Genomic DNA, 24,938 nt, shown 5'->3' on the forward strand with positions numbered 1-24,938 from the left:
GTTCCAGGTCACAGCTCTGACCCATCATTGCTAGGGGCACTGACACTACCCAGAGCCCCACCCCTCAAGTTTCATGTTGGGGTTCTGACCCATCACTGCTGGGACAAGGCTACTGCTGCCCTTAACCCTACCCCCCAGGTCCTGGGTTGCAGCTCCAGAATGTCATTGCCAGGGCAGTGCGGCCACTGCCCTGTGCCCAGATCCCTGGAGCCCTACACGTACCTTAAACAGACTACTACCAGAGTTGTGCTGTTGCTATCTTGTGAGTGTACTGGTGCCAGAATTGAAACTTTCACCCACATCCTCAGGCTGTGCTACCATCACATCTTGTTATTACAGGACTCTTGCCACTGCTGCATTCCCTCCGAGCAGCACAAGTCACAGTGGTGAGTCTTTGAGACCCAGGTACCAGTTACATGGGATATCTGCATATTCCCACACTCTAGACATTAGTGCCAGAGCCACAGCCAGCACATCTATGCCCCAGGATCTAGGCACTGTGATAGTTCCACATGCACCTGAGCCTAGGATGCCAGCTCCAATTCTGCTCTGAGGGCTCTGAGTGTCAACATGACTGACCAGGTGCCAAGGAGGGACTGCTTAGCTAGAGCTGCCTCCCATGGGCAAAAAGATCCCAGTACGGCTATCAGCAGATTTCTCAGCAGAAAACCTGCAGGGAATGGGATTATATATTCAAAGGGCTCAAAGAAAACAAAACAAAACAAAACAAAAAAACTGCCATCAACCAAGAATATTTTATCCAGAAAAGCTGTCATTAGGAAATAAAGGAGAGGTAAAGACTTTCCCAGACAAACAAAAGCTGAGGGAACTTAAAGCCAATAGACCTGCCTACAAGAAATGCTAAAGAGAGTTCTTCAAGATAAATTATATATATAGAGAGAGAAAGTAACATGAAAACATAGGAAAGTAGAAAATTCACTGGTGAGGATGAATATATAGTCAAATTCAAAATACTCTCATTTTGATCAGAGCAGAATTAAAAGAAATAGAGACAGAAAAACAACAGAACAAAAGCAATGAAATTAAGAACTGATTATTTGAATAGATAAACCTTTATCTACATTAACTAAGAAGAGGATTCAAAAAGTAAAATCAAAAGAAAGAGGAGGGGTGTTTGAGTGGCTCAGTCAGTTAAGCATCCAACTCTTGATTTCAGCTCAGATCATGATCTCAGGGTGGTGAGATGGAGCCCCACATCGGACTCCACACTGGTCATGCAGCCTACTTAAGATTCTCTGTCTCCCTCTCCTTCTGCCCCTCCACCAGCCCTTTCTCTCTCTGTGTCCCCCTTTCAAAAAAAAAAAAAAAAAAAGAGGAGACATTACAACTGATACCACAGAAATACAAAGGATTATGAGAGACTTCTACGAACACTTATATGCCAACAAACTGAATAACCTAGAATAAATGGATAAATCCTAGAAACATATGCTCTCCCAAGATTAAATCAGGAAGAAGTAGAATCTCAATAAACCAATATCAAGTAAGGTGATTCAATCAGTAACAAAAACCTCCCAACACAGAAAAGCCTAGAAATAGATGGTTTGCACTGGTAAATTCTAGCAAACCTTCAAGGAAGTATTAACATGAATCCTTCTCAAACTGTTCCAAAAAAATTCTAAAGAAAGGAACACTCCCAAACTCATTTTATGAGGCCAGCATTATGCTGACACCAAAGTCAGACAAAGACATTATAAGAAAAGAATATCATAGACTGATATTCCTGATGAATATAGATGCAAAAATTCTCAAAAATATTAGCAAGTAAAATTCAACAACACAATAAAAGGATCATTTACCTATGGTCAAGTGGGATTTAGTTCTGGGATGCAAGGATGCATGAAACATATACTGGAAGTCCTAGCCAGAGCAATTAAGCAAGAAAAAGAAATAAATGGCACTCATATCAGAAAGAAAGAAGTAAACTGATCTCTGTTCACAGATGGGTGATCTCATATTCAGAAAACCCTAAAGACTCAACTAAAAAAAACTGTTTTAACTATTACATGAATTCAGTAAAATTGCAGGATACAAAATCAACATATAGAAATCAGTTGCATTTCTATAGAGTAACAACAAATTATCTGAAAGAGAAATTAAGAAAGGAATTCCCTTTACAATAGCATCGAAAACAATAAAATACTTAGGAATAAATTTAACCAAGGGGTGAAAGACCTGTGTTCTGACAATTATAAGACATTGATGAAAGAGACTGAAGAAGACACAAATAAATGGAAACATATCTCATGTTCCTAAATTGGAAGAATTAATATTGTGAAAATGTCCATATGACCCAAAGTGATCTACAGATTCAGTGCAATCCCAATCAAAATTCCAATGACATTTTTCACAGAAATAGGAAAAACTATCCTAAAATTAGTTTGGAATCCCAAAAGACCCTGAATAGCCAAAGAAATCCTGAGAAAGAAGAACTAAGTGGGAGGCATTGCAATACTTGATTTCAAGCCATATTACAAAGTTACAGTAATCAAAACAGTATACTGGCATAAAAAGAGGCACATACAGGAATGGAATAGAGAGCCTATATACATAAATCCACATACATAAGAATGAAACCTTAGCTTGGACCTCAACCTTACATCATTCACAAAAATTAACTCAAAATGGATCAAAGATTTAAATGTAAGACCTGAGATCATAAAATTCCTAGAAGAAAATATAGGGGGAAAGATCCTTGACATTGGTCTAGGCAATGACTTCTTGGATAAGTCACCAAAAGCACAGGCAATAAACACTAAAATAAACAAGTGTGACTATATTAAACTAGACAGCTCTGCACAGCAAAGGAAACAATCAACAAATTGAAAAAATAACCTACTGAATGGGAGAAAACATTCACAAATCATGTCTGATAAGGGACTCATAACCAAAATACATAAAGAACTCAGACAACTTAATAGCAAAAAAAGAAAATAATCCAATTAAAAATGAGCCAAAATCTGAATAGATATTTTTTCAAAGAAGACCTACAAATGGCCAACAGGTATATGAAAAGGTGTTCAACGTCAGTAATTACCAGGGAAATGCAAATCAAAACCATAATGTGATATTACTTTACACCTGTTAGGATGGCTTTTATCAAAAACACAAGAGATAACAAATATTGGTGGGGATGTGAAGGAAAGGGAACCCTTATACACTATTGGTGGGAATGTAAATTGGTATAACCATTATGGAAAACATAATGGCAGTTCCTCAAAAAAGTAAAAATTGAACTACCTATGATCCAGCAATCCTATTCCTGGTTATGTGTGCAAAGAAGTTGAAGTCAGTATCTCAAAGGATTATCTTCACACCTATGTTGATTGCAACATTACTCACAATAGCCAAGATATGGAAACAACCTAAGTGTTCATCAACAGAAAAATGGATAAAGAAGATGGATTATGGAATATATTCAGCCATGGGAAAAAGGAAATCCTGCCATTTGCAACAACATTATGCTAAGTGGGATGAGTCAGACAGAGAAAGACAAATACTGTATAATATCACTTACATTACAGAATCCAAAAAAAAATGAACTTGTTAAAATACAGAGTAGAATGATATTTACCAGGGACTAGAGGGTTAGGAAATTGGGGAGATGTTGTTTAAGGGTACAAACTTAGTTATGGAGATCTAATGCACAACATAGTGATTATAGTCAACAGTACAATAAATTACAAAAATTGCTAAGAGACTAAATCTGAACCAAAAAGAAATGATAAATACATGACATTATAAAAGGTGTTAACTAATGCTAGTGTAGTAATCATATTGCAATATACAAATATATCAAACCAACACATTATACACCTTAAACTTATATAATGTCATAATGTAAATTATATCTCAATAAAAAAGATAACTAAAAAAAGAAGAAGGGACTTGGACTAGAAAGTAGTTCTCAAAGTGTGATCCCTGGACTGGGAACACTAGCATAGCCTGAGTTATCAGAAACGCAACTTTTCAAAGTGCTATCCCAGACCTACTAAATTGGAAACTGAAGGCGGGGCCCAGAAATCTGTGATTCTGCTAGACACTAAAATATAGAAACCAGTGGGCTGGATGATTTCTAAGGTCATTTTATCTTGGCAGTCCTAGAACTCTGCGATGCTAGTTTCCCAGGGTATTCATTCTTGTTCATCTCTTATCTTTGTAATCGATCCCTACAGAATCTCTTTAAACTGTTACTGATCCTGGAACCTCTGGAGCTTATCTTCTTGACAGTTTCAGACCCACATCGTCTCTCATCCAGACATGCAATGTTTCTCCTCTTTCATGACTTGTCACCTGTAATAGTCCCTTTCAAGCAGTATTTCACGTCACTAAAAAAGATATATTTTTCATCCGTTGCTTTATAACAGAGTTCCCCAAAGTTGTTTTTCTCCACACACTGATTTTTATAATATACATTAATTATCAAGAGCTCAGCACAGTTCTGGCAAATGATAAACTCCATGTAAATCTTTCTTGAATAAATTATATTTGTTACAGCCCACTCTACACTGAGATATATATGTGGAATACAAGGGAGTGCTCAAGAGTAATAAAAGTCCATGTTTACAGAAAAGGGAAGTGGTAAAATTATCTGAGAAAAATAGACTGTGGAAAAGTAAGTATCAATAGTATGGGATATATGGCTTTTGTAAGCAGAGAAGGAGACAGGGCTATCTGATAGGTTGAAACAGTAAGAGATTTTAGGCATCTACAATGCTGGATTGCAAAGCATTGGGGTTAAATTTATATCCTCTCCATCTCTTCCTCCCTGAACTAATCCCTACAATGGCTGACTTTTGAGTGTGTGTGTGTGTGTGTGTGTGTGTGTGTGTGTGTGTGTGACTATTCAGGCATGTATCTTCTGAACAAAAGCCTTTTCCGGAAGTCTGTTTCTGTATTCTGGGACCCCCAGCCCTTTGCTTTCTTAGACGTCTTACTTACCCATGTCACAATACTGCATCAGTTCCAGAGAAAAAGAGAGCAACTTAGAGATCTTGATGCTTTGCTTGTATGACATTCTCCTTTCTGAAAACTCAATTTAGATCTTCTATTCAGCAGCACATATGGAGCCAAAGAATCTGTTTTCTGGTTCTGCACACCCATTCTCTTCTTCCATGTTCAATCAGTCCTATTACATTCTCTCCTATGACTTTTCTATGTTCTCTCTTGGGATCCCAAGATTTGAATAATTATCATAATGGAGGTTTGGCTAGAGTGACTGATTTTGGCCATGAGTAAGCTGTTGGAACTACACCAGCTTTTCCTTCTAGGTCATCTACAGCAATGGGGTCAGATAGGAGTACTCAGCAGACCCAAATAAGCCTCTGTGGAAGCTTCCTGCTTGCCCAGGAGAACTGCGGCACATGTAGTATTCAACTGCACCTGTGCTCATATAAGCCTTTTGACTTTGGGGATAATCAACTCCATGATACTCTTCTTTTTTACATATATATTTTTTATTTTTATTTTTTAAAGATTTTATTTATTTATTTGACAGAGAAAGAGATAGCGAGAGCAGGAACACAAGCAGGGGGAGTGGGAGGGCGAGAAGCAGGCTTCCTGCCGAGCAGGGAGCCCGATGTGGGACTCGATCCCAGGGCCCTGGGATCATGACCTGAGCCGAAGGCAGACGCTTAATGACTGAGCCACCCAGGCGCCCCTACATATATATATTTTATAGATTTTATTTACTTGAGAGAGAGTGTGAGAGAGAGAGCATAAGCAGGGGGAGGGGCAGAGGGAGAGCAAGAAGCAGACTCCCCAATGAGCAGGGAGCACACACAGGGCTCGATCCCAGGACTCTGGGATCATGACCTGAGCCGAAGACAGATACTTAATCGACTGAGCCACCCAGGAGCCCCTCCATGATACTATTCTTTTAAATAAAGTTGAGCCAATGAGTCTATACTTGGTGTTTTCAGTAACTGCAAGTTACAAGAGCAAATAGCAATTGCAGTAATTTTAGTTTTACTTTTCAGTAGTAAAGTAGTTTTTGAAATCAGCTGAAACAACAACTGACCTTGCAAAATCTGATTTACCCAACCACGCTTGGTACAAGCATGGGATCTACAGCCAAAGCTGAGTAAGTCTGTGAAGTATTAGCACAAAACCAATCTTCCCCCCACAAGTCATAATGAAAATAATAGTATGTGTTTTTTTATAAAGGCTGCCAAACCTTTTCACATGTATGGTCTCATTTTATCCTTACAATGAAGATGGTTTAGGCCCCTAAGAGATGTAGGCAAGCTTAACTAATTTAAAATATCAGCCTGCAGACTTCGTGAAGAGCCAGTCAAACGCATTAAGGAGCTTTCAGTGAGGTATCAGAAGCTAAGTTACCAATGATACACCGTAAGCAGCATAATGCTTTTAGGACCCCAGAATTGCAAAGTCATTGTCTACAGAGATGGACTATGATCATTTTGCTGGTGCTCCCCAGTATGATTCTTTGTACTCAAAGATGTTGCCTAAATGCAGCTGTCCTCCATATCTTGCTTTAGCAAGAGGGACCAGCTTCCAGTCATCCCACTCATCTCAGGTGCGACACAGTCTGGCTGATGAACAGAGGCAGCCAAGCCAAAAGCTACTGCAAGCCCTCGCCAGAGCTTGCCAGGTCTAGCTACCCCCATGTATAGTGAGTATGTCAGTGGGGTGTCTGCCCCATTTTCCTTGGGTGAGAAGCTCATGTTTCTATAAATAAATAAGTAAATACCCAGAAAAATTCACTACTCTGTCAGAGATTGCAGAAAAATGTGTTCTGTGTATCTGACTATTCCCTTAAGAGCACATTTTCTTTTCACCCTAGGAATGCTATCAAACAAACTGTGGTTCAATACTGGCATCCTGTGGCCAGAGAAATTCATCAAATCTCTGAAAATCTCAGATCCTCAGGTTCTGAACATTCCTGGCCATCTGTACCAAGCAGCTTTTCACCATTTCCTGAAGGCTGTTCAGTCACCTCACATAGTCTGTGAAAGCACCTAAGGTAAGATGTATTGAGATCAACTATCATTTCAGAAGGCTAACCCGTTCATGTATATCAGGGTGAAAATAAATGATAATAGAAAGTCTAGAGAATGTTACCCAACAACAACAACAACAAAAATCTGACATGAAGCTCTCCAAGTTCACACTGAGCTTTTTCCTAACAAGGAGGCGGTTGGGAAAAGAGGCAAGGTGGTGGCCAGGACTCCGCTGTTTGTGTGTCTATGTATGAGAGTTTTGTTTTGGCCAAACGCTAGGAAACTACTTGCTATTGCAGCAATAAATATTATGAATTTTCTTTATTTTACTACAAGAATGCTGCCTAAGAAGAAAATCAAACAAAATTATGGAGGACTGTTGTTTTTTGCTACTTACTTTCAAGGCGGCTATAAAGATAAAGGGTTACAAGGCCCGCAGTTTAAAGGCAGAATTGCCATGCTCCTTGGTAAGACTTAATGGCATTTATGAGATCCAAATAACCATCATGGGACTACCGCATCACGGCTGCTTTCACAAATGGCTACACTAAATTTGGAATCCTTGGAGATGTCTGAAACATCATTAGAGACAGAAAAATAACAAAAAACTTCAAAATCACATAACCATGGAAAACCATCAAAGAAGGATCAAGTGTGAAAACTGACAAAGAAATGGTGCAAAATATGTACATGGTAGCGAGGGGAAAGGATGTTTAGAGTTGGCTGCCTCCCAACTGCAGGAGCGCAATGCCTACTACGCAGAGAAGGCACAGAATCGGCACTCTCTCAACATGCTCTCCCTCATCATCGTCCAACTCTAGGGCTACTAGCTCGCTCTTCCTCAATTTGCCTGCTTTCCCATGGCTCTTGGGGGTTTGAACTGTCTCTGGCCAGGATCTGAGACAGACACAGGCCTCGCAATGATGAACGCTAATCTGTCCCAAACATTGGTAATGAGGACAGCAATCCTAAGGGTAGTTTGCTTAACAAGATTCTTTTTTTTTTTCTTTTCAGGAAAGCCTCTATTTTTATTGCCTACAACAGAGAAAATGTAACTAAAAATATTCCGCAGAAAACTAGTGTGATCTAACAGGAAATAGAGATTAAATACCCTGCCAGACAATCAGTGTGCCCGTGTTAGCCTTAAGGAACCCAACTTTTAGAGTAATGCCTCTTCAGGGAGTTAAGTGTTGCTGGCTAGAAAACAAAATTCAGATATAAATCGTAGCATAAGGTCTAAAGATACCAAATACCAATTAAAAGCTAATAAAGAGTAGTAGCAAAAGTCTATTTTAAATGGCTGACTTCTAAATGAGTTTGTGTAGCACACTGGAGAGCCAATATGTATACATATTTCGGGGTTTTTTGTTTTTTAGTTTTAGTAACACTGACATTATTTATTAACAATTTTACCAGAAATATCAGAAATCTCCCTGAACCTCTTACTGGGCCTTTAAAAATTAATTATGGTTAAAGAAGTAAATTAAAATAAAGGACAAGAACAATAGCTGTTTTCTAAACTCACTAAACTCACCAAACTCACCAGCCAGAACATGGCTGTTTCTCTGGCTACATGTTTTTACTTTGCTCTTGTCCCCCAAGCACCTACTGGAGAAAGAGCATGGACTTTGAAGTCCAGCAGATGTGCGTTCAAATCCTAGCTCAATGGTTTAAAATCTGTACACTCAAAGATAAGTCCTCTACCTGCCTGAATCCTGGTTTCCCACCGGGTATGGGAATAACAAACATTATCTCTCACAGGGAGCTTGTGGAAGATGGAATGAGATGATGTGTGAGGGGAAAGGCCTCACGCAGCTGAGCCCCTGACAGAGGGGTAGGTTCCCCACAGAGGCTGCTCCTAAGCACCCTTCCTACCTACTCATAGCCTATATTTCCTCTTTCCCCAACTCACCTGGTCACCAAGCCCTCTGGGTTTTTCCTCTTTAACAGCTTCCACTTTCTCTTAGACCCTGCCAGCATTGTCCATGTTCAGACCCTTCTTAATCCTTGTACGGGGTTAATGTGGTAACTACCAGTCTTGAGTCTCTTCAGCCTTGACCCTCTCTAATCCATCTTCACTATACCCAGGATGATTTTTATGAAATACAACACTACTTGAGTTTGAATTCTAGCTGGTCTACCTAATATCTGCATGACTTGAAACAAGTCACATGAATTCTTCCACGGTATAACTCAAAATCTACAAAATAGGGATGAGAACTTTTCTTACCTCAGAAGATTGTTATACAGATTAAATAAGGTCATATATGGGCTAACACACAGAAATCACACAATAAATATGAGTTGTTATTCTTCTCTTCATTGTTCCTGCTGTTCTTATGACCCTTCTGTGAACTGCCATGCCTATTAAATAGGGTTGTGTCATAATCATATTTAGGACCTTTGTGGGTCTCTATCTCACTCCCTACCAAATCTCATATCACTCAGCAAGTAGCATGTTATGATATAGAACCAATAAACTGAGTTCAATCCAGAATAAAAAATAATTAGGTTAGTAAGGGATTCAGGAAAGCAATTAGGTCATTTATAGAACTGCTAATAAAATTCTATCTAAAAAAAACTATTCTCTTAAGAAGTGATTAGAGCAGCCCAAGCTAAATATCCTGAAAGGATTGAGTGGCTGTACCCTAAACATCCTTCCTGCTTTTTCTTCTCCTAGTTCTAATTAAAATGCAATAACGTATTTAAACTAGCAATTGTCTTACTTATATTTTTAAACTTTAAGGGGTGTGGGTGTACAAATAGATGGGTTTTCCACAACATGGTCCCTCAAGAGGTCCTGAAATTGTGTAAAAGTCTTACCTGACATTCTTCTAAACCACTTGGGTTTCTTGTCCCATATGATAAAGAGATAGTATGCAGGAACCCCAGTCAGAGTAATGATGAAGCCAATCCCTGTACTAAATGGGTCCGAATACAGGGAAAGGGCAACCATGAAGAAACACGTGAAGGAAAACAATGCTGGGATGAACAGCGGCACCTGGAACACAGCACAGGAAAAAAAAAAAATCACTTCAAACAGTTCTAGAGACAGAAGATGGGTTCAAGAGGAGCACATCAGTCATAGGATCGGATGATCCCCACTGGTCATGTGAGCAGGTGACCGGCACCATCCTACCTTTACCTTAACAGCAACTTTGATAGGGCGCAGAGAATGTAGCAAACATACTCCCCTAAATTTTTTTTTTTTAAATCTTTGAATAGAATAAAACCTGAGGATAAATAAGTATGTTTCATTAGAGATGTTTTGTTTGAATGGTTTGACTAGATAAGTACCATTATGATTTATGTTTTTGATTTTAAAAGGTTGGCTCTTTGATAATTATGATTAGAATCTGCTTTAATGTAGAGTCAAGAGCAACGGCTGCTTGTTACATGTTAAAGCCTTTCAGTGCATATTGATTTTCTGCTGGAGACTCACAATAAGAACTGACAGGAATAAAACAGACCAACTCCTATTCAACCGCTAATAAAGATGTTGCTAGCATTAGGCAATGGATGTAATTAGAAACAAATTCTGACAACATGACTGACAACATTATCTGTGTTATTTTTTAAAAGCAAATAAATAGTGAGGTCAAATCAATCCATGAACACTCACGGCTAAAGGAGATGAGAAACAGATTCGTCAGCCTCCCCAAAGGAAATGCTTAGTTATAGTAAACGGTATTCTCTTAAGTGGTACATTCATACATATACCTTCACTTTCCCCATGTGTCCACACTTTTATTCCTTCTAGAATATCTAATTTGAAAAAAGAGCAATGTCACAAGTGATAAGATTTAAGAATACTTAAAATGACTGTTTTGTAAAGCAGCATCCTTTGTAGAGTTTCAATTAGTGACAATTCCACGTATATCTGCCTCCCTCTTTCTCAGCATGGCTATCCACAATTACTCAGCATAAAGATACAAGTGTCCCACACTTTGAACGCATCAGGTCATTAGACACATCCAAGAAATAGCAACATAACAAATACCTTATATATATATATACCTATCCCTTTTCAGAGATGTGACATACGAAGTTGGGTATATCACCTAAGACTTGATGAATTATTTTTCCAAGCTACATAAACTCAACACGAAGGCACTACCTGCAGGAGTTAAGCATTTTATTCCAGAGGATGCTGCCCCCCGCCCAAGCTCCTCCTCATCAAGTTATGACAAAGGGAGGACTAGGTATTAGAAGAAAGATTTATGTAAACCCATCAAGATTACTGAGGTTACCTTGAAAGGACGATGCATATCTGGGCGTTTGTATCGAAGATAAATCAGCCCAGCAACCGCCAGCCCAATAAAAAGCCACCTGGCAAAACTGAGGAAATTCAAAAGACTGTAGAGGTTCCCAGAGAAGAGCATTATCATCGTCAAAGGGTACTAGGGCAAAGGGGGAGAAAAACCTCGCTCAGTGAGTTAAAAGAGAACACAGCTGATAACAAATAATAACATCACTATACATTATGATTACCTTTTTCATATGATTATTTATACTGATAAACGACCACAGTGATTAAAACCTATATTCAACTAACTTCTTATCTATATTCTGCTCTTACACCCCATTACGCACCAGTAACAGCGTGAGAAGATCATCATCATTACCACTTAATCAGACGGAATGTTATATGGAAATTTAGTTCTTAGTTGTTTTTCATTTGAGAAGAGAACGTGTTTTCAAAGAGTAAAACACAGGATAGTCAATGACTTAAACTTAAAGACCCAGAGACTGAGATGGTTAGCAAATAACTAATACTAAAAATCAAAAGTGTACCCAATTAGAAAATTCGCAGAGCACTCTGTAAATGGTTTCTGACAAGCCCTTGGCTATGCACACATGTGAAACGCAGCCACTTCGAGGTGACTCTGCCAACTCCTGAATGCAAAATATTGACCTTCCCTTCCTCCGCACTTACTCTCCCCGTGCGCTTGCCATGTGTGACCCTCAAGACCGCAGAAAAGAATGAAGCACAGAGATCAGCATAGCAAGTCTCTGCAGCTGCACACGCCAAGGACAGCACGACTGATAGCAGAGGCTTAAAATGAAAGCCCTCTCCACCGAATAATACATTCTGTTCCCACAAGTGACGTTAACTTCCAGATTCCGCACGGAGAGTACAGAGAGTAACATACTTTACAAAGAGATTTCAAAGGAAACATTCTGAAACAAATTAAATGCATGAAACAAAATGTCCAATGTATTCTATGGTGCTCCTGACAGCAGATTCCATTTGACAAAAATGTTACAAAAACAATAGGTAAAAATGAATATAACATTGCCAATGGGTATTATAAAGGACTTTTACACCTTATGCAGTTTTTTGTATCCCACGCTTCACAAACACTTTGCATTAAGAATTCTACAACTCAAATTTCGGTTTTGGTGCTTTTATTTCTTCCCTATAGAGTTGGTCTCAAATAGCTCACTTTTTATCGCAGAATTACTGCACTGTCTAGGACTTCATGTGATTTTTTTCTATTAGTTTTGTATGCATTTCATTATAAGGAGCCTACGATACTATAATGCACACCTAGGTGTTTCTGGACTGTGGCTTTTCGCTCCACTTTCAGTTCGCAGATTTGGGACTTGTTGCTCTACATCCTTTTCTGTGAGGCTCTGTGTCAGTGACAGAAGCCAAGGTAGTCATTTCCCCCAGAGCTCGCAAATTTCCACAAAGGTGAAAAAGAAGTGATGTGCTTATTGCCCCATAGCATCAAATATGCATCGGAAATACTGAACAAAGGGAAGCGATGGAAAATATCCTGCCTCCCAAACTCCACCAAGATACACATAGAGCCAATCCAGCAATGAATGAGAAAGTAAAGCCCTATCTAAAGTCTGCTTTGAAATCCTCTTTGCAGGCGCCTGAGTGGCTCAGTTGGTTAAGCGACTGCCTTCGGCTCAGGTCATGATCCTGGAGTCCCAGGATTGAGTCCTGCGTCGGGCTCCCCGCTCAGTGGGGAGTCTGCTTCTCCCTTTCCTGCTCCCCTCCTCTTGTGCTCTCTCTCATTCTCTCTCTCAAATAAATAAATAAAATCTTTAAAAAAAAAAAAAAAGAAATCATCTTTGCTAACTGGTTATTCAAACTTATATGTAGGTATACTTTTTAATATGCATTACCAAAACAATAACTGCTGGCAGAGGGGTGTGCTTGCGGACATGAATCATGGAGAGGAGTTCTGGAAGGTGACCCTCTCGAGACGCAACATAGAATAACCTGATGGGAGAAAAACGTGGCTGGCATTGACTGTACAATTGATCATTTCAAAGAGAAAAATCCAGAAATCTGAGAAAACTTGCATCTAATTCCATACCAAACGGTTTGGCATTTCTTAGGTGGATTACTTCAGTTTCACTGTCCAGGTAAGGCAGAGAATCATCAAGAAAAATCTGACTTCAAATTTTATAAAATCTGCCAATAATTTCTCTTATTCTTTGAGGAGACCCAATAGCAACATCCGGCTCAGCATGGCTCTCCCTACATAGGAATAGTTCTAGATTCCTAGTATTGTATGTGTGCTGTCCATCCGATCCAGCCCGACATACACACACATGCACAGGCACGCACACACACAGACATGCCCATGTACACACATAACATTTATATTTTTCTGACTGGATCTTAATCTTATGTTAAAATAAAAGGGGCTTTTATATCAAACAAAACAAAAGGGATACGGATGGTAGGGTGGTGATTTCTGGTATCTCTCACTTTACTTTTTTTCTTGTCACCTTTAGAGAAACAAAAGATTTTATCACCAGAAATAAAATGCTGTTGTTAGACTCTGTAGACATACTATTAAAAAAAAAAAAAAAAGGCTCCATGCCCAGCTTCAGCGTAGGCTATGAGTAGACAAGCAGTGCCCTCTAATGGGCAGAATGAGACATGCTGTTGATACTTGGACAAAGATTTCGATCTTAATGTCTCTTTAAAAACAACAGCTTTGGAGGCACTATTTCTTCTCTTTTTAAACCTACCCTTATCACATCCAATCTCAAAAACAGAAATGCATTTCTGGAAATGCTTGAACTCACTCACCTGGAGACAGCAAACACACCACCATTCATGGAGCCAAAGCAGGAGAGGGCAACAAAGATCGGAACTGCTAATGAGAAATTTCCCAGTAGCCGCTCAGAAAAGGTCTAGTGAAAGACAGAACGAAGCAAATTAATGCTCTGCCAGAAAGTGGAATAAAATGAAGCAATTTAGTCCAAACTCGCTCTATGACTTTGTTTTAGCCTGCTGATACATGTATGTTTTATAATCTTTCTTTTTGGTTAGGGTCAGACTAACTTCTTAGACAATAATCAGAAGCAAGTACCATGGCATTGCTTGTTGCAGAACTATGGGCAAAGGTCTAAACAAGCACCTTCTCCCTACTTTCAAAAAGCAACGATCCATTTATTGAATTTTTATCAACCGTGGTATCTATCATCTCTGATTCTGGTAGGTAGAAAAAGCTCAATTCAGAAGTTCTCCTATTGGAAACAGAAAGCCTTCTGTAAAATGCCTTCTCTTTAGCCTGGAAAGCCACATTTCGATAGCGAAGTACAAAGGTACACCGAGAAGTATCACAGATACTTGTTTCATATACCAGTCCTCCTGTTATGACACAGAAGTACAGTGAGATATAATTGACGACTTCATCATTTATATCGCAAATACGAGCAGTTCTGAAAATCTTTGCCCCAAATAATCACATTAGCTGAATGTCTGTTTATTGAGTCCCTCCCTCCCTCTCAGGTATCTGCCAATTCCTTCTGTGGTTTCCTATCATAAGGCTAGAATACAAATACAACTCTGAGAAAATCCAGCCACAGAAAATACGAAAGATAAATGACAAAACTTCTGAAATTTCCTTTTATGCCATGGCACAGGCAACACTGCGAAGTTCCATGAAGGATGTATTAAAAACACACACACACACAAAACAACTATGTGGGGTTCCTTAGTCGTCCTTCATGCAGCTGGTGTTGTGTAATTAATGGACCACATTACGCTCAAAGAGTAAGTGGTGCCCTTTGTCTAGTAAGACGGGATAACTGACCCGACCTCAGTAAGCTCTGGACACTTGGGTGTCTGGTAGGACTTACAATAGCGGCAGTCTTTTTTTTTAATACAGTGAACAAGTACATAGGTTCACATGAAATGAGATAATTTGTTCCCTGTGGATGTTGCCTATATGAGGTAATAGCGACTATTTTAAAAGGAACTGACATCTAGTGAAGGGAAGTTACTTTTTCACCTTTCATTGTTATGAAGTCATGAATAAATGCCCCCTTACCAGCTAAGTTTTTATACAAAATAAAAATATGTGTCACAGAATAACAGGCCCATAACCTGACCTTTGAGAGCAAAGATGATCCTGAAGTCAAATAAATTTTGGAAAATGCTGTAAAATTATGAGTATCCACTTCTTAGGGAGCTAAAATGCACATTAGCATCTTTAATATTCTGAGAAGTGCCATAGCAATGACATCTGTTTAACTTTGAATAACTCAGCATTTCTAAAAATTAGTAATATCCCATCACTGGTATTCAAAAGGATATACTAGAACAAACAACTATATATGGTCATCCCTTGGAAATTCTTAAGTGGTACTTTGGGAAAAAGATTTTAAGTTAGCATTTGAAAAGTTTACAAACAGGAAAGAGTACAGAATAAATTACAATTTGCATACCAAAAAATACATGCATTTAAATTCAGTAACTGCCCACCTATCCTGAAAGTCACGTTGGAAGAATACTATCTTCTGTACAACATGCACACGTGGAAATGTGTTTTCAAGCATGAATATGGGGAAATGTTTTACACGAAATGAACAATGCAGAGAAACCATACAGGACTTTGGCTGTATCAGTTAAACGGAGTATGCTAAGGTGTGTTCTAAAATTTTTCAGTGCTCATTATCATTCAGGTCAAGAAACGATTACTGAATTTCAAAACACTTTCTGCTGGAGGGAACTACTGTGAAATTGCATCAACTCATTAACCTAAATTCAGACCGGCCTTTTCTCAACTTGGACTTACCACCGCCACCGCATTTGACAGCAGCAGCTCCTCGGCACTAATGGTTGTAAAGTAGGCCACATTTGTTAGCACGTAGCCAACGGTGACGACGGCCATGGAGATACAAATGGCAAGGGGGACGGTTCTGAAAGGCACAAAGGAATTGCTTATTAGTCATCATTTGTTAGTCATTCTCTGAAAGCAAAGACCATACGACAACGGGCTAATTCAAACAAAGAATAAAATAGTATGTGTGATAATTATAGGCTCTGTTGGGCATGTATATTTTATCAGGGTGAAGTACTACAGAGTCCTTTGTAATTTCATAAGGTCCATGGGAGCAGAGACTTCATTTGTCTTGTCCCCTGCTCCACCCCCAGAACATGTGGGTCCATCCCATTCTTGGAATCCATAAATGCTACAGCAGTGTTTCTCACACTTGATCATGCATCACCTAGAAGGCTTGTTGAAACACGGTTTGCTGATCCCATCTCAGAGTTTCTGATTCAGTAGGCCTTGTACTGCTAACAAGTTCCTGAGCAATTGTGCTGCTACTGGCCAGGGGACCACACTTTGAGAACCATGGGCCCATATTCTTTTCTAATACTAATTTACTGCCTCAACACCTTTCTAATACTAGGCCCCAGGAAGGTCTTTCACATTCAGCTTTTCCCCTTCAGTAGGTTCCCTTATCAGCAAATAAGTTGTACCCTTTTGGATGCATAAGAGCAAGATACATCTACCATTCTAAATGGTAGTAAAGATAATTTTATATATAACACAAAAAGCACAGAAGTGCTCGCAATAATGACTTTGCACTGCCCTGCTGTGAGTTCAAAGGAAGCTCAAGATCGTGAGTATCTATTAAAGCAACAGTGCAGATAATCCCATGAAATTAGAGGTGACATGCTGAGAAGTACATATGACCGGACCGTGCTGACACTCCGTGGCATCCACAAGTACCCGGCACAAATGCAACGTTATGTCTTCATTTAATGCACTGGGAAAGCCAGGAGTTACTGACCCTAATAATTTGATTCCATGTTACCGATACACATTACTTGCTTAACATAATCACCTCTTCAGACTCTTTGCAGTTCAAGCAACTTAAACCTTCAGCTCCCTGCACAAAGGCTGATCGGTTTTTTAGCCACACAGCTTATCAGCCCTCGTGGAGCCTTAACCCTGCTGGGTGCCACTAATGAAGACCTCAATATAATTTCTTCCAAGATGAAAATACAGTTCAGAGCTGGGAGAGGAAAAAAATAAAAAAAGAGGCACAGCCTGCCTCACTCCCCAAGCTGGGTATGTTTAGCACACAAAGTCCCAGCTCATTATGCTGAACAGCACTATCCCCTGTTGAGAACGGGCAAACCTGGCCAGTCAGCAACTGCCATTCATTATGCTGCTTGGAGCCTGACACTTCCCCTGATCCCCAAAGCCTTAAGCCTTGATGGGGAAACACACTGACCTCTAAATCCTGGCATCCTAATATAAAAGTAGCAGATGTTCCCCTTCCCCAGTGTGAAGAGGGTCCTGTGGAATTTTCTGTTAACACCATAACATGCATTGCTAGCTGTGATTGATAAATGCTAAATTCAAGCAGAGGAAATCACCGGGCCAATTAAATACAAAGGAGTGAGAGACATAAGGCATATTAGAGATGAATTCTGTTTCTCTGAAAGAAAGACGAGATGTAAATGCAAAGGGCTAAGATGTAATGCAAAATGCAAAAAAAAACTAACAATTTTACTCTCATCCAGATATACTATATAGATACTAGAGGGAAAAATCAAAGGAGCTTAAAATACAAGACAAAAGTGAGAAAGGGTCCAACCTTGTTGCAGTCCAGGCAGACTGGAAGGTATATGTGCAGCTTTTCAACCACTCCCTGTATTATTTTAAACTTGAATCTTTTCTGTTTTTACAGCATCCCAAATGGTGTGTTAAGCTCCTTCTCTGGAGGAGAGAAGCAGGGAGGGAGAGGGGGAGAGAGAGAGAGACTCTCTATTCCTTGCAAGGATGGGATTAAGAAGTGTAAAGTTTCTGTTAATAAAAACTGAGGTGACATTGTTAAGTGCAGCGAAGCAGCTAACCTGTCCAGGACAGGTAGCCCTGTCACATCTTGTGGCACTGCAAAATAGCAGGGACAAGTCAGTCTGAAACGTGGGTCGTGGCCCTCCCAGCACAGAATCTCGCCTCTGCTTGGCTCTTCCAAGGCAACCTCCCCGCTTCCCGCTTTGAGATTATGGTATGTCTGAGGGAAGTTTTCTAAACTGATTTTAGCAGAAAGAATCCTAAAAAATCCAACTTTTTTTTTCTCTGCTTGTCAATGACAAAAACTATAGCAATAGCTGCTGCCGTTTACTTGGTGGCTGTTATGCGCCCGATTATTTTATTAGGTACTTTACATATTTGCCTCATTTTATCTTCGGAAAATCCTGTGAGTTAGGAGCATCATCATCATTTTATACGTGAGGAAATGAAGTCTTAGAGAGCCTAAATAACTGTTTAAGGATACACAACTGGTAAATGGGAACCCAGAAATCAGCTGATCGATCCTCGCTGAAGTCACAGCATTTTAACCACTAAAGTGTACTCTCTCTCTCATGCATGTGGATCCTCAATCTTTTAACTCTTCATTTTCAGAGAAATCATAATTGTTGAATATGTTTATTGCAAAGCTCTTATCAAGATTGTATTTCTCATGTAGTCACTGAAAATGCAGTTTTATTTACTATAAAGGTCGGGAAGAGAGTTATTCCATGATTTTTAAAATTTTTCTGTGTAACATGAACCGTAATGTCAAATGAATGTTTTCAAAAGTTTCAATTTTTAGAAAATGGGGTTTGTATTTTTTTTAGATTTAAAAGACAACGGAAGCTCACTTAATAAATTTCCCTAAACAATTTTTGCAGGAAGGAGGAAAAGCGAGCATGTTTGTCAGAGAAGCTGAAACATATAGATTACTAACAATTTTACTCTCATCCAGATATACTATATAGATACTAGAGGGAAAAATCAAAGGAGCTTAAAATACAAGGCAAAAGTGAGAAAGGGTCCAACCTTGTTGCAATTCATAACATGCCCAGGAATTCCTCTCTAAGTAAATTAAGCCATGAGAATTGGAGGGGTATGGCAAAAGAGCCACTATCTTCTGTCCTCAGGTTCCATTTCACTTTGACAAAGGGAAGGAGAAGAGTTTGTGGCTGCCTTGGCTTAAACAGCAATCAATTACCGAGGAAAGCCGTTGACGTGTTCAGAAGGGCTTGGCACCATGTGGTTAACTCCTGGGTTTCAAGCATCAAGGCTTAAGAGCCACTGGGTGAGCTGATAAAAGCTATTAGGCCATGCCAGAGCAATCTTTCTGGAGGCTTTAGATGCAGAGGGCAGATAGGCACGGTTAGTAACTCAAGATTAAGGCAAATGGCACGTGATAATAAAATGAATTAAAGGGACTAGTAGACCACTGATATTTCAAAGCCTCTGTGTTATTGTGAGGTACGCTCCAATTCTAAGTGCAACAAAAGCATTGTCTTTAAGCTGAATAAAAATGACTCACACCTATGAGTTCTACTCTTTTTTGAATGTCCGTGCATGTCTATTATGATGAACAAAATACAAATGTACTGAAAAGAGTTACTTAATCCTTAAGACCTCTAGTCATTATACAAAGTCTTTTCAATTAAAGGCCATTAAGTATGTGAGAATCCAATAATTGTATTAGCTGCACTTAGTTTTCAATCAAAAGGTCTTGGATAGTCTTCTTTTCCTGTGGGTTTACTTTAAATTGGTACCTATAACCTGTCTATGTCACACATGGATAAATATTTGCTTTCTTTGAAATTATTAAATGGAAGTCTCTGCAACATCTGCTTAAAAGCACTTCATTCTAAGGAATAGACCTCCCCAGGTATCCAAATGGTCCCAAAAGTAATGGCTGGTGGCTTATATTTGGATAATCTACAAAGCACTGACAAATACACTTTATCTTCAAATATACACATGCCATTCCAAATCCTTTGTGGAATGAGAGAGAGTATAAACGAATAACAAAATTCACAACAACCAAATGAGGCAAGAGGTTGCTGAAATTGTTCCCACCATTTTCAAATAAGGGAACCAACGCTCGGAAAGTTAAGTGATGTGGCCAAGGTCACAAGAATAAGTGGGAGGGCTGAAACTTGAGCCTACATCTTCCAGATTCCACATTCACCATATATCCTGTCATGATACCATGGTTCCCTTGTGCCTGCTTTAACTCCATGGACAAGGTGCCTAGGATTCTTATGAGCTGACAAACATGTGTTTTATTTTGTATAAGTAATCCAAATACCCGAAGGCTGGATGTAACAATGTGACACGTTTTATACCAAGTGTATTTTCTCTATGCACCAAACAGTCATCACAAATAAACTTGCAAATAATGCAGCATGGGATGCATTTTTCAATATGCTTTGCAACTGTATAATAAAACATCAGAAATGACCATTGTTTCCAATGTTTTATGTTGGCTAGAAAGACTCTTGCTGCAAACACAGAATGAGTCAACCTCGCTTGATTCTCCAGAGATTTGAGGACACCTGAAGGTTACAGGGATTCCTGATTTTCAAACCATATGAGCCATTTATTCATCACTTGAATTTAGAATATTCCTAAAATTGTTTTATAACTTGATCCAAATTTTCCGAGATTTGTGTGAACCAAAATAATTCCCACACAATTCCAAGTGTTGCATACACAATGGGGACCACAGAACTCATTGATCCTGGAGCATCTAAAGTTGTCTTTGAGCCAGGGGACTGGGCATGATGACAGTCAGTTATGTAAAGCCTGCTTTTTTATGTTCAAGAATTTTCTAAGGGAAGTAACTGATGCTTCACACTTTCTATTTAAAAATCATTAATATTTTAACACATGTGTGTGACATTCAGGAGAAAGGAGCAGGGGAAGGAGGGCTTAAGAAGTGCAAGAAAATGGTAAACTTCTTAATATGTGAGATGCAAAAAAAAAAGTAAAACAACTTGCAAAATATTTTGCAATTCTATTAATAAACTAGGCACTATTTATTCATATATAATTGAAAATGTAACTGATTCATCTCAACCCATTTAAAATTATATTAAGTACCTCTTGATTCCAAGTTTTTATTTTAGAATCATCTTGTTTCACATTTTCTTTTTAATTACCCTATAAAGACCTTGAAAGCTTTTCTATAGCCCTGACACAGAAATGACTCAAGCACCTCTTTTATTTCTCTCTTTTGTATCCACCGATCAATTAATTAATTTTTGCTGAATCACTCTGTTTATACACTGCTGTTAATTTTAGCTCACTTCTCAAACTTCAGTCATGTGTTATAGACAAAAACATAAGTAATAGTATATCTTAAAGAAAATCAATCTATATTTTTCATTCACATGATTTTTTTTTCCATACATTTTTGCATACTTTCCCTGACTCTTGCTCATACCAAACGCTCTAGAGAGCCCTAGGCACAGAATCATCCTATCTGGCTATGTCATTTCTGACATTTCGAGCAGGGATTGAATTACAAATAAGTGTTTTTGATAGTTTTCCAGACTTGAAACAATTAGATTACAGATGGCTGGAATCACAGATTCCTTAATGCGTTTTCAGTGATTTTTGCCTCATTGTCATTTAAGTGCTATCACTATATCTCTAGTTATCCATGGTGAGTGGGACTTGGGCTGTTAATAACATAAAAGAAATGTACTTGAGGAGACATAGCAAGTGGTTGAGGGAAATGTGGGGCTGTCACTAAAAGAAAAAAAAATGTAGCAAGAAGAAGAATCATGTTCAGTTCTGACTTAATGACAATTTCTGGGCCAAGGATGAACACAGAGATGTGACCAGCAGATTGTCACATAAAGGTACACAGTGATCCCACTGATTTCAGGCATTAAACACCCGCCCTCTGCTCCTCAGGATCACCGCAAGGCTATGGATGTTTCCACTGAAACATTTTAAATTTCCAATACCGCTGATGTCTAATCTAAATCTCACCATTCTCCATTGTCCACAGATGAAGAAGTCCATAAACAGAAAGAGAAGACAGAGAGACCTGTAGAGAGATGTAAGAAATGAACAGACACAGATTAAAAGACTGCAGGGCTGAAGGAGTCTCATGAGAAAATGTAAGGAGGGAAGTAGGTACGGCAACACCAAAGAGAACAAAGAACTAAGATGGAAACTTACAATTCAGAAACATAGGGTGAGAAGCAATCAGAAGCATTAGTATAAGCATTTAATCCCGAAAAATACTTATTTTTTATCCTATTAAAATAAATTCATCACTAAATAAAATTAAGTTTGAAAGTAAATTTTCATTTGCTTGAATTTCATTCAAAAAAAATAACATGGGCTACACCTCACTTTTTCTCATGTTCTAGAGATTTAGAGTATGTCTTCCAGATATATTACAATTATTCATATTTATCATGGGTAAACATAAAGATATTAGTAGGCAATTTTGAACGTACAAAAACATTATTGGTTTCCAATAAATGTTAGCCATTAAATAACTGGAAAGATAAAATATTTTAATAACAATAAATTTCACACCAATGTTCAATTCTTATTCTTGTTACACTGTTTTTACCATATGCCTTTTAAAATTTCATTATTTTCCTCAGGACTTGGCCTGATGTACACTACAATAATGCAACATCTCAGTGAGCCATTCTTTGAAACAGAGTCCCTAAAATTCAGATATATCGCTGAAACATTAACTACCTACCACACCTTTATGTACCTCTTTCCACAGTATAAATTGTTCCTGAGAAGAGCTACTCACATAGGCCACATTTGCCAGACTCTCTTGTATTTAGGTGAGAAGGTGACTTACCCTTGATGTCAACTGATGTGGCAGTTAAAGGCCCAGGTGGATAAGAAGTGGGCCACCTGTCAACCCCTTTGCCTAACTGAGAGCTAGTTGCTGAGGATCTATCGAGTAGCAAAGCCACGCTGTGGAAGGAATCTAGGTCACAGAATCAACATGTGGAGGAGGGCCCACCACTTAGCCAGGGACACCAACACGGGACTGTTACATGATTTAAAAATTAAATTTTTGACTGTTTAAAGCCATTGAAAACTTGCAGTTTGTCTGCTGTAGCCATCAGCATTATCCTAACTAACAAAAGAATAAAAGGCCTCATTATATCAAGATCTCAATTAATTAGTTTATATAAGAGTTGAAATGGGTCCTCATTAAATTTTATCCTGTATTTATTGTTTTATAAGAGATTAGTATATGATATAAAATTCTTAAAACAATGTCCCAAATTACAAAAGCCAAAGGAAAACATTCACATCTGAGAATAGTAAAAATTAGTCATTATTCAAACTTCCCAGAAACAGAGCAAAGATAGATCCCCTTGTTTGCCACATTAAAATAGAAAATCTCCTGCACTTCTAACAATTGCCACCAATCCAACAAAGATCAAAGCACAATCGCTTCTTGTTTTGACCAAGGACATATAATAATACACAATGCAATGTTACATAAATATACTTTTATGCCAAGAACAAGGCCACATAAAATAAATATACCCACTCTGGCATAGTAAATGAGAATTAGAGTCAAAATTCCCTCAGGCCATAAGCACTATCTTGGAAGGAACAGATAACATTTCTCCTACTACACATGCATAAATCAGGTCCAGGCACATTTCTGATCAGCCACATGATAAGAAATGGAACAGGTAAACATGGAGACGTTCGGCCATGATGAATAAACTACTGCTCCTACCACCAAAAATTGCCTTCGACATTTCTGACCAACAACGACAAATCTAATTATTAGTAATAATTTTACTTCGATATCTGGTGGTCATATAGATAAGTGACTTCCCAGTTGGGTGCTCTGGGAATCGGAACAGAAACTGGACAATTGGCAAGATTACAGACCACCCTGTTCTCATGCACTTCAACCAAATCCGTCCTCTCTTATTTGTATTATGCATTGATATTCTGCCACACAAGTGAGGCTTTTGAATAGTTTTAAAATCACTGCTCTACATTCTACATGTTGAATTATGTCTTCAGATTATTTTTTGGACCCAATACTGGCTTCCTAAAGTACAGTTTTGAAAATACATGAATTTGTTCCATAAAGTAGCTATATATGAATGATTATACAGGTATGGATGTATATATTTGACCCTATAAAGTTGAAAATAATGTTTTTTACTGCAACAAGTCCCTATTTATACTCCCTATTTATAGGGTCATTCTTAGTAGGAAAGGTACAAAGTTGATAGACGAGCCAAGAGCTATGGCCTGGCTTCAGTAAGTGGTAAATCCATATGGCAGGACCACAGAGAACATGACACAGCAGGCTGATGAACCAGTAGAGAAAGGCAATGATGAGAAGACATAGAGTTGATGGGCCAAGTACCTTGCCGGTTGAGAGAGGTGATATGTCACTGTCAAGAAAGTGATGATGCAGACTCCTGATTGGAACAGTTCACAGCTCCCCGCAAAGGTCACAAAGGCCCAGAGAATGGCAGAACCTCCTGCAAGCTGTCCCTCTCCTCTCTGCAGGCTGTCCATTCACAGAGATTCATACTCACAGCAGAAATGGAAATTTTGTGATCTTATACCTTTTGGCTCAAAAGTTAAACCCTCTGAACAATAAGCTTTTGTGCTATAGTTTATAATTACTAATGCCCTTTCTTAGGCTACAAGGATTCATAGGCAAACCTCTCTCTAGGAATAATTTTCTCAAGTCAGATACACTGTACAGTGGCTGAGGGACTAGGAAAATAGAAGCAGTCCTCACATTCGCCCACCTTTTAATTCCCCCTCTCCTTCATACTTTCTCTCAGCCCCATTCCCCAAATCCTACAACCAATATAAATATTGGTATGTGTGTGTGTGTGTGTGTGTGTGTGTGTGTGTG

General features: G+C 38.7%; 1 protein-coding gene across 3 annotated transcripts in view; it reads right to left on the minus strand.

Moving 5' to 3' along the window:
• SLC7A11 (solute carrier family 7 member 11) overlaps nt 1–24,938 on the minus strand; it is a 75,759-nt gene that overhangs the window by 3,589 nt on the left and 47,232 nt on the right. For all 3 annotated transcript variants that reach the window (XM_032412860.1, XM_032412859.1, XM_032412858.1), the window contains 5 exons: nt 16,037–16,160; nt 14,044–14,147; nt 13,125–13,221; nt 11,234–11,383; nt 9,807–9,984 (listed from right to left, as the gene is read on the minus strand). In XM_032412860.1, coding sequence (XP_032268751.1) covers nt 9,807–9,984; nt 11,234–11,383; nt 13,125–13,221; nt 14,044–14,147; nt 16,037–16,160 — 653 coding nt within the window. The remainder of the gene's footprint in view (nt 1–9,806; nt 9,985–11,233; nt 11,384–13,124; nt 13,222–14,043; nt 14,148–16,036; nt 16,161–24,938) is intronic.

The sequence above is a fragment of the Phoca vitulina genome, unplaced genomic scaffold, assembly GCF_004348235.1.
Source record: "Phoca vitulina isolate PV1807 unplaced genomic scaffold, GSC_HSeal_1.0 scaffold14, whole genome shotgun sequence".
NCBI classification, from domain to species: Eukaryota; Metazoa; Chordata; class Mammalia; order Carnivora; family Phocidae; genus Phoca; species Phoca vitulina.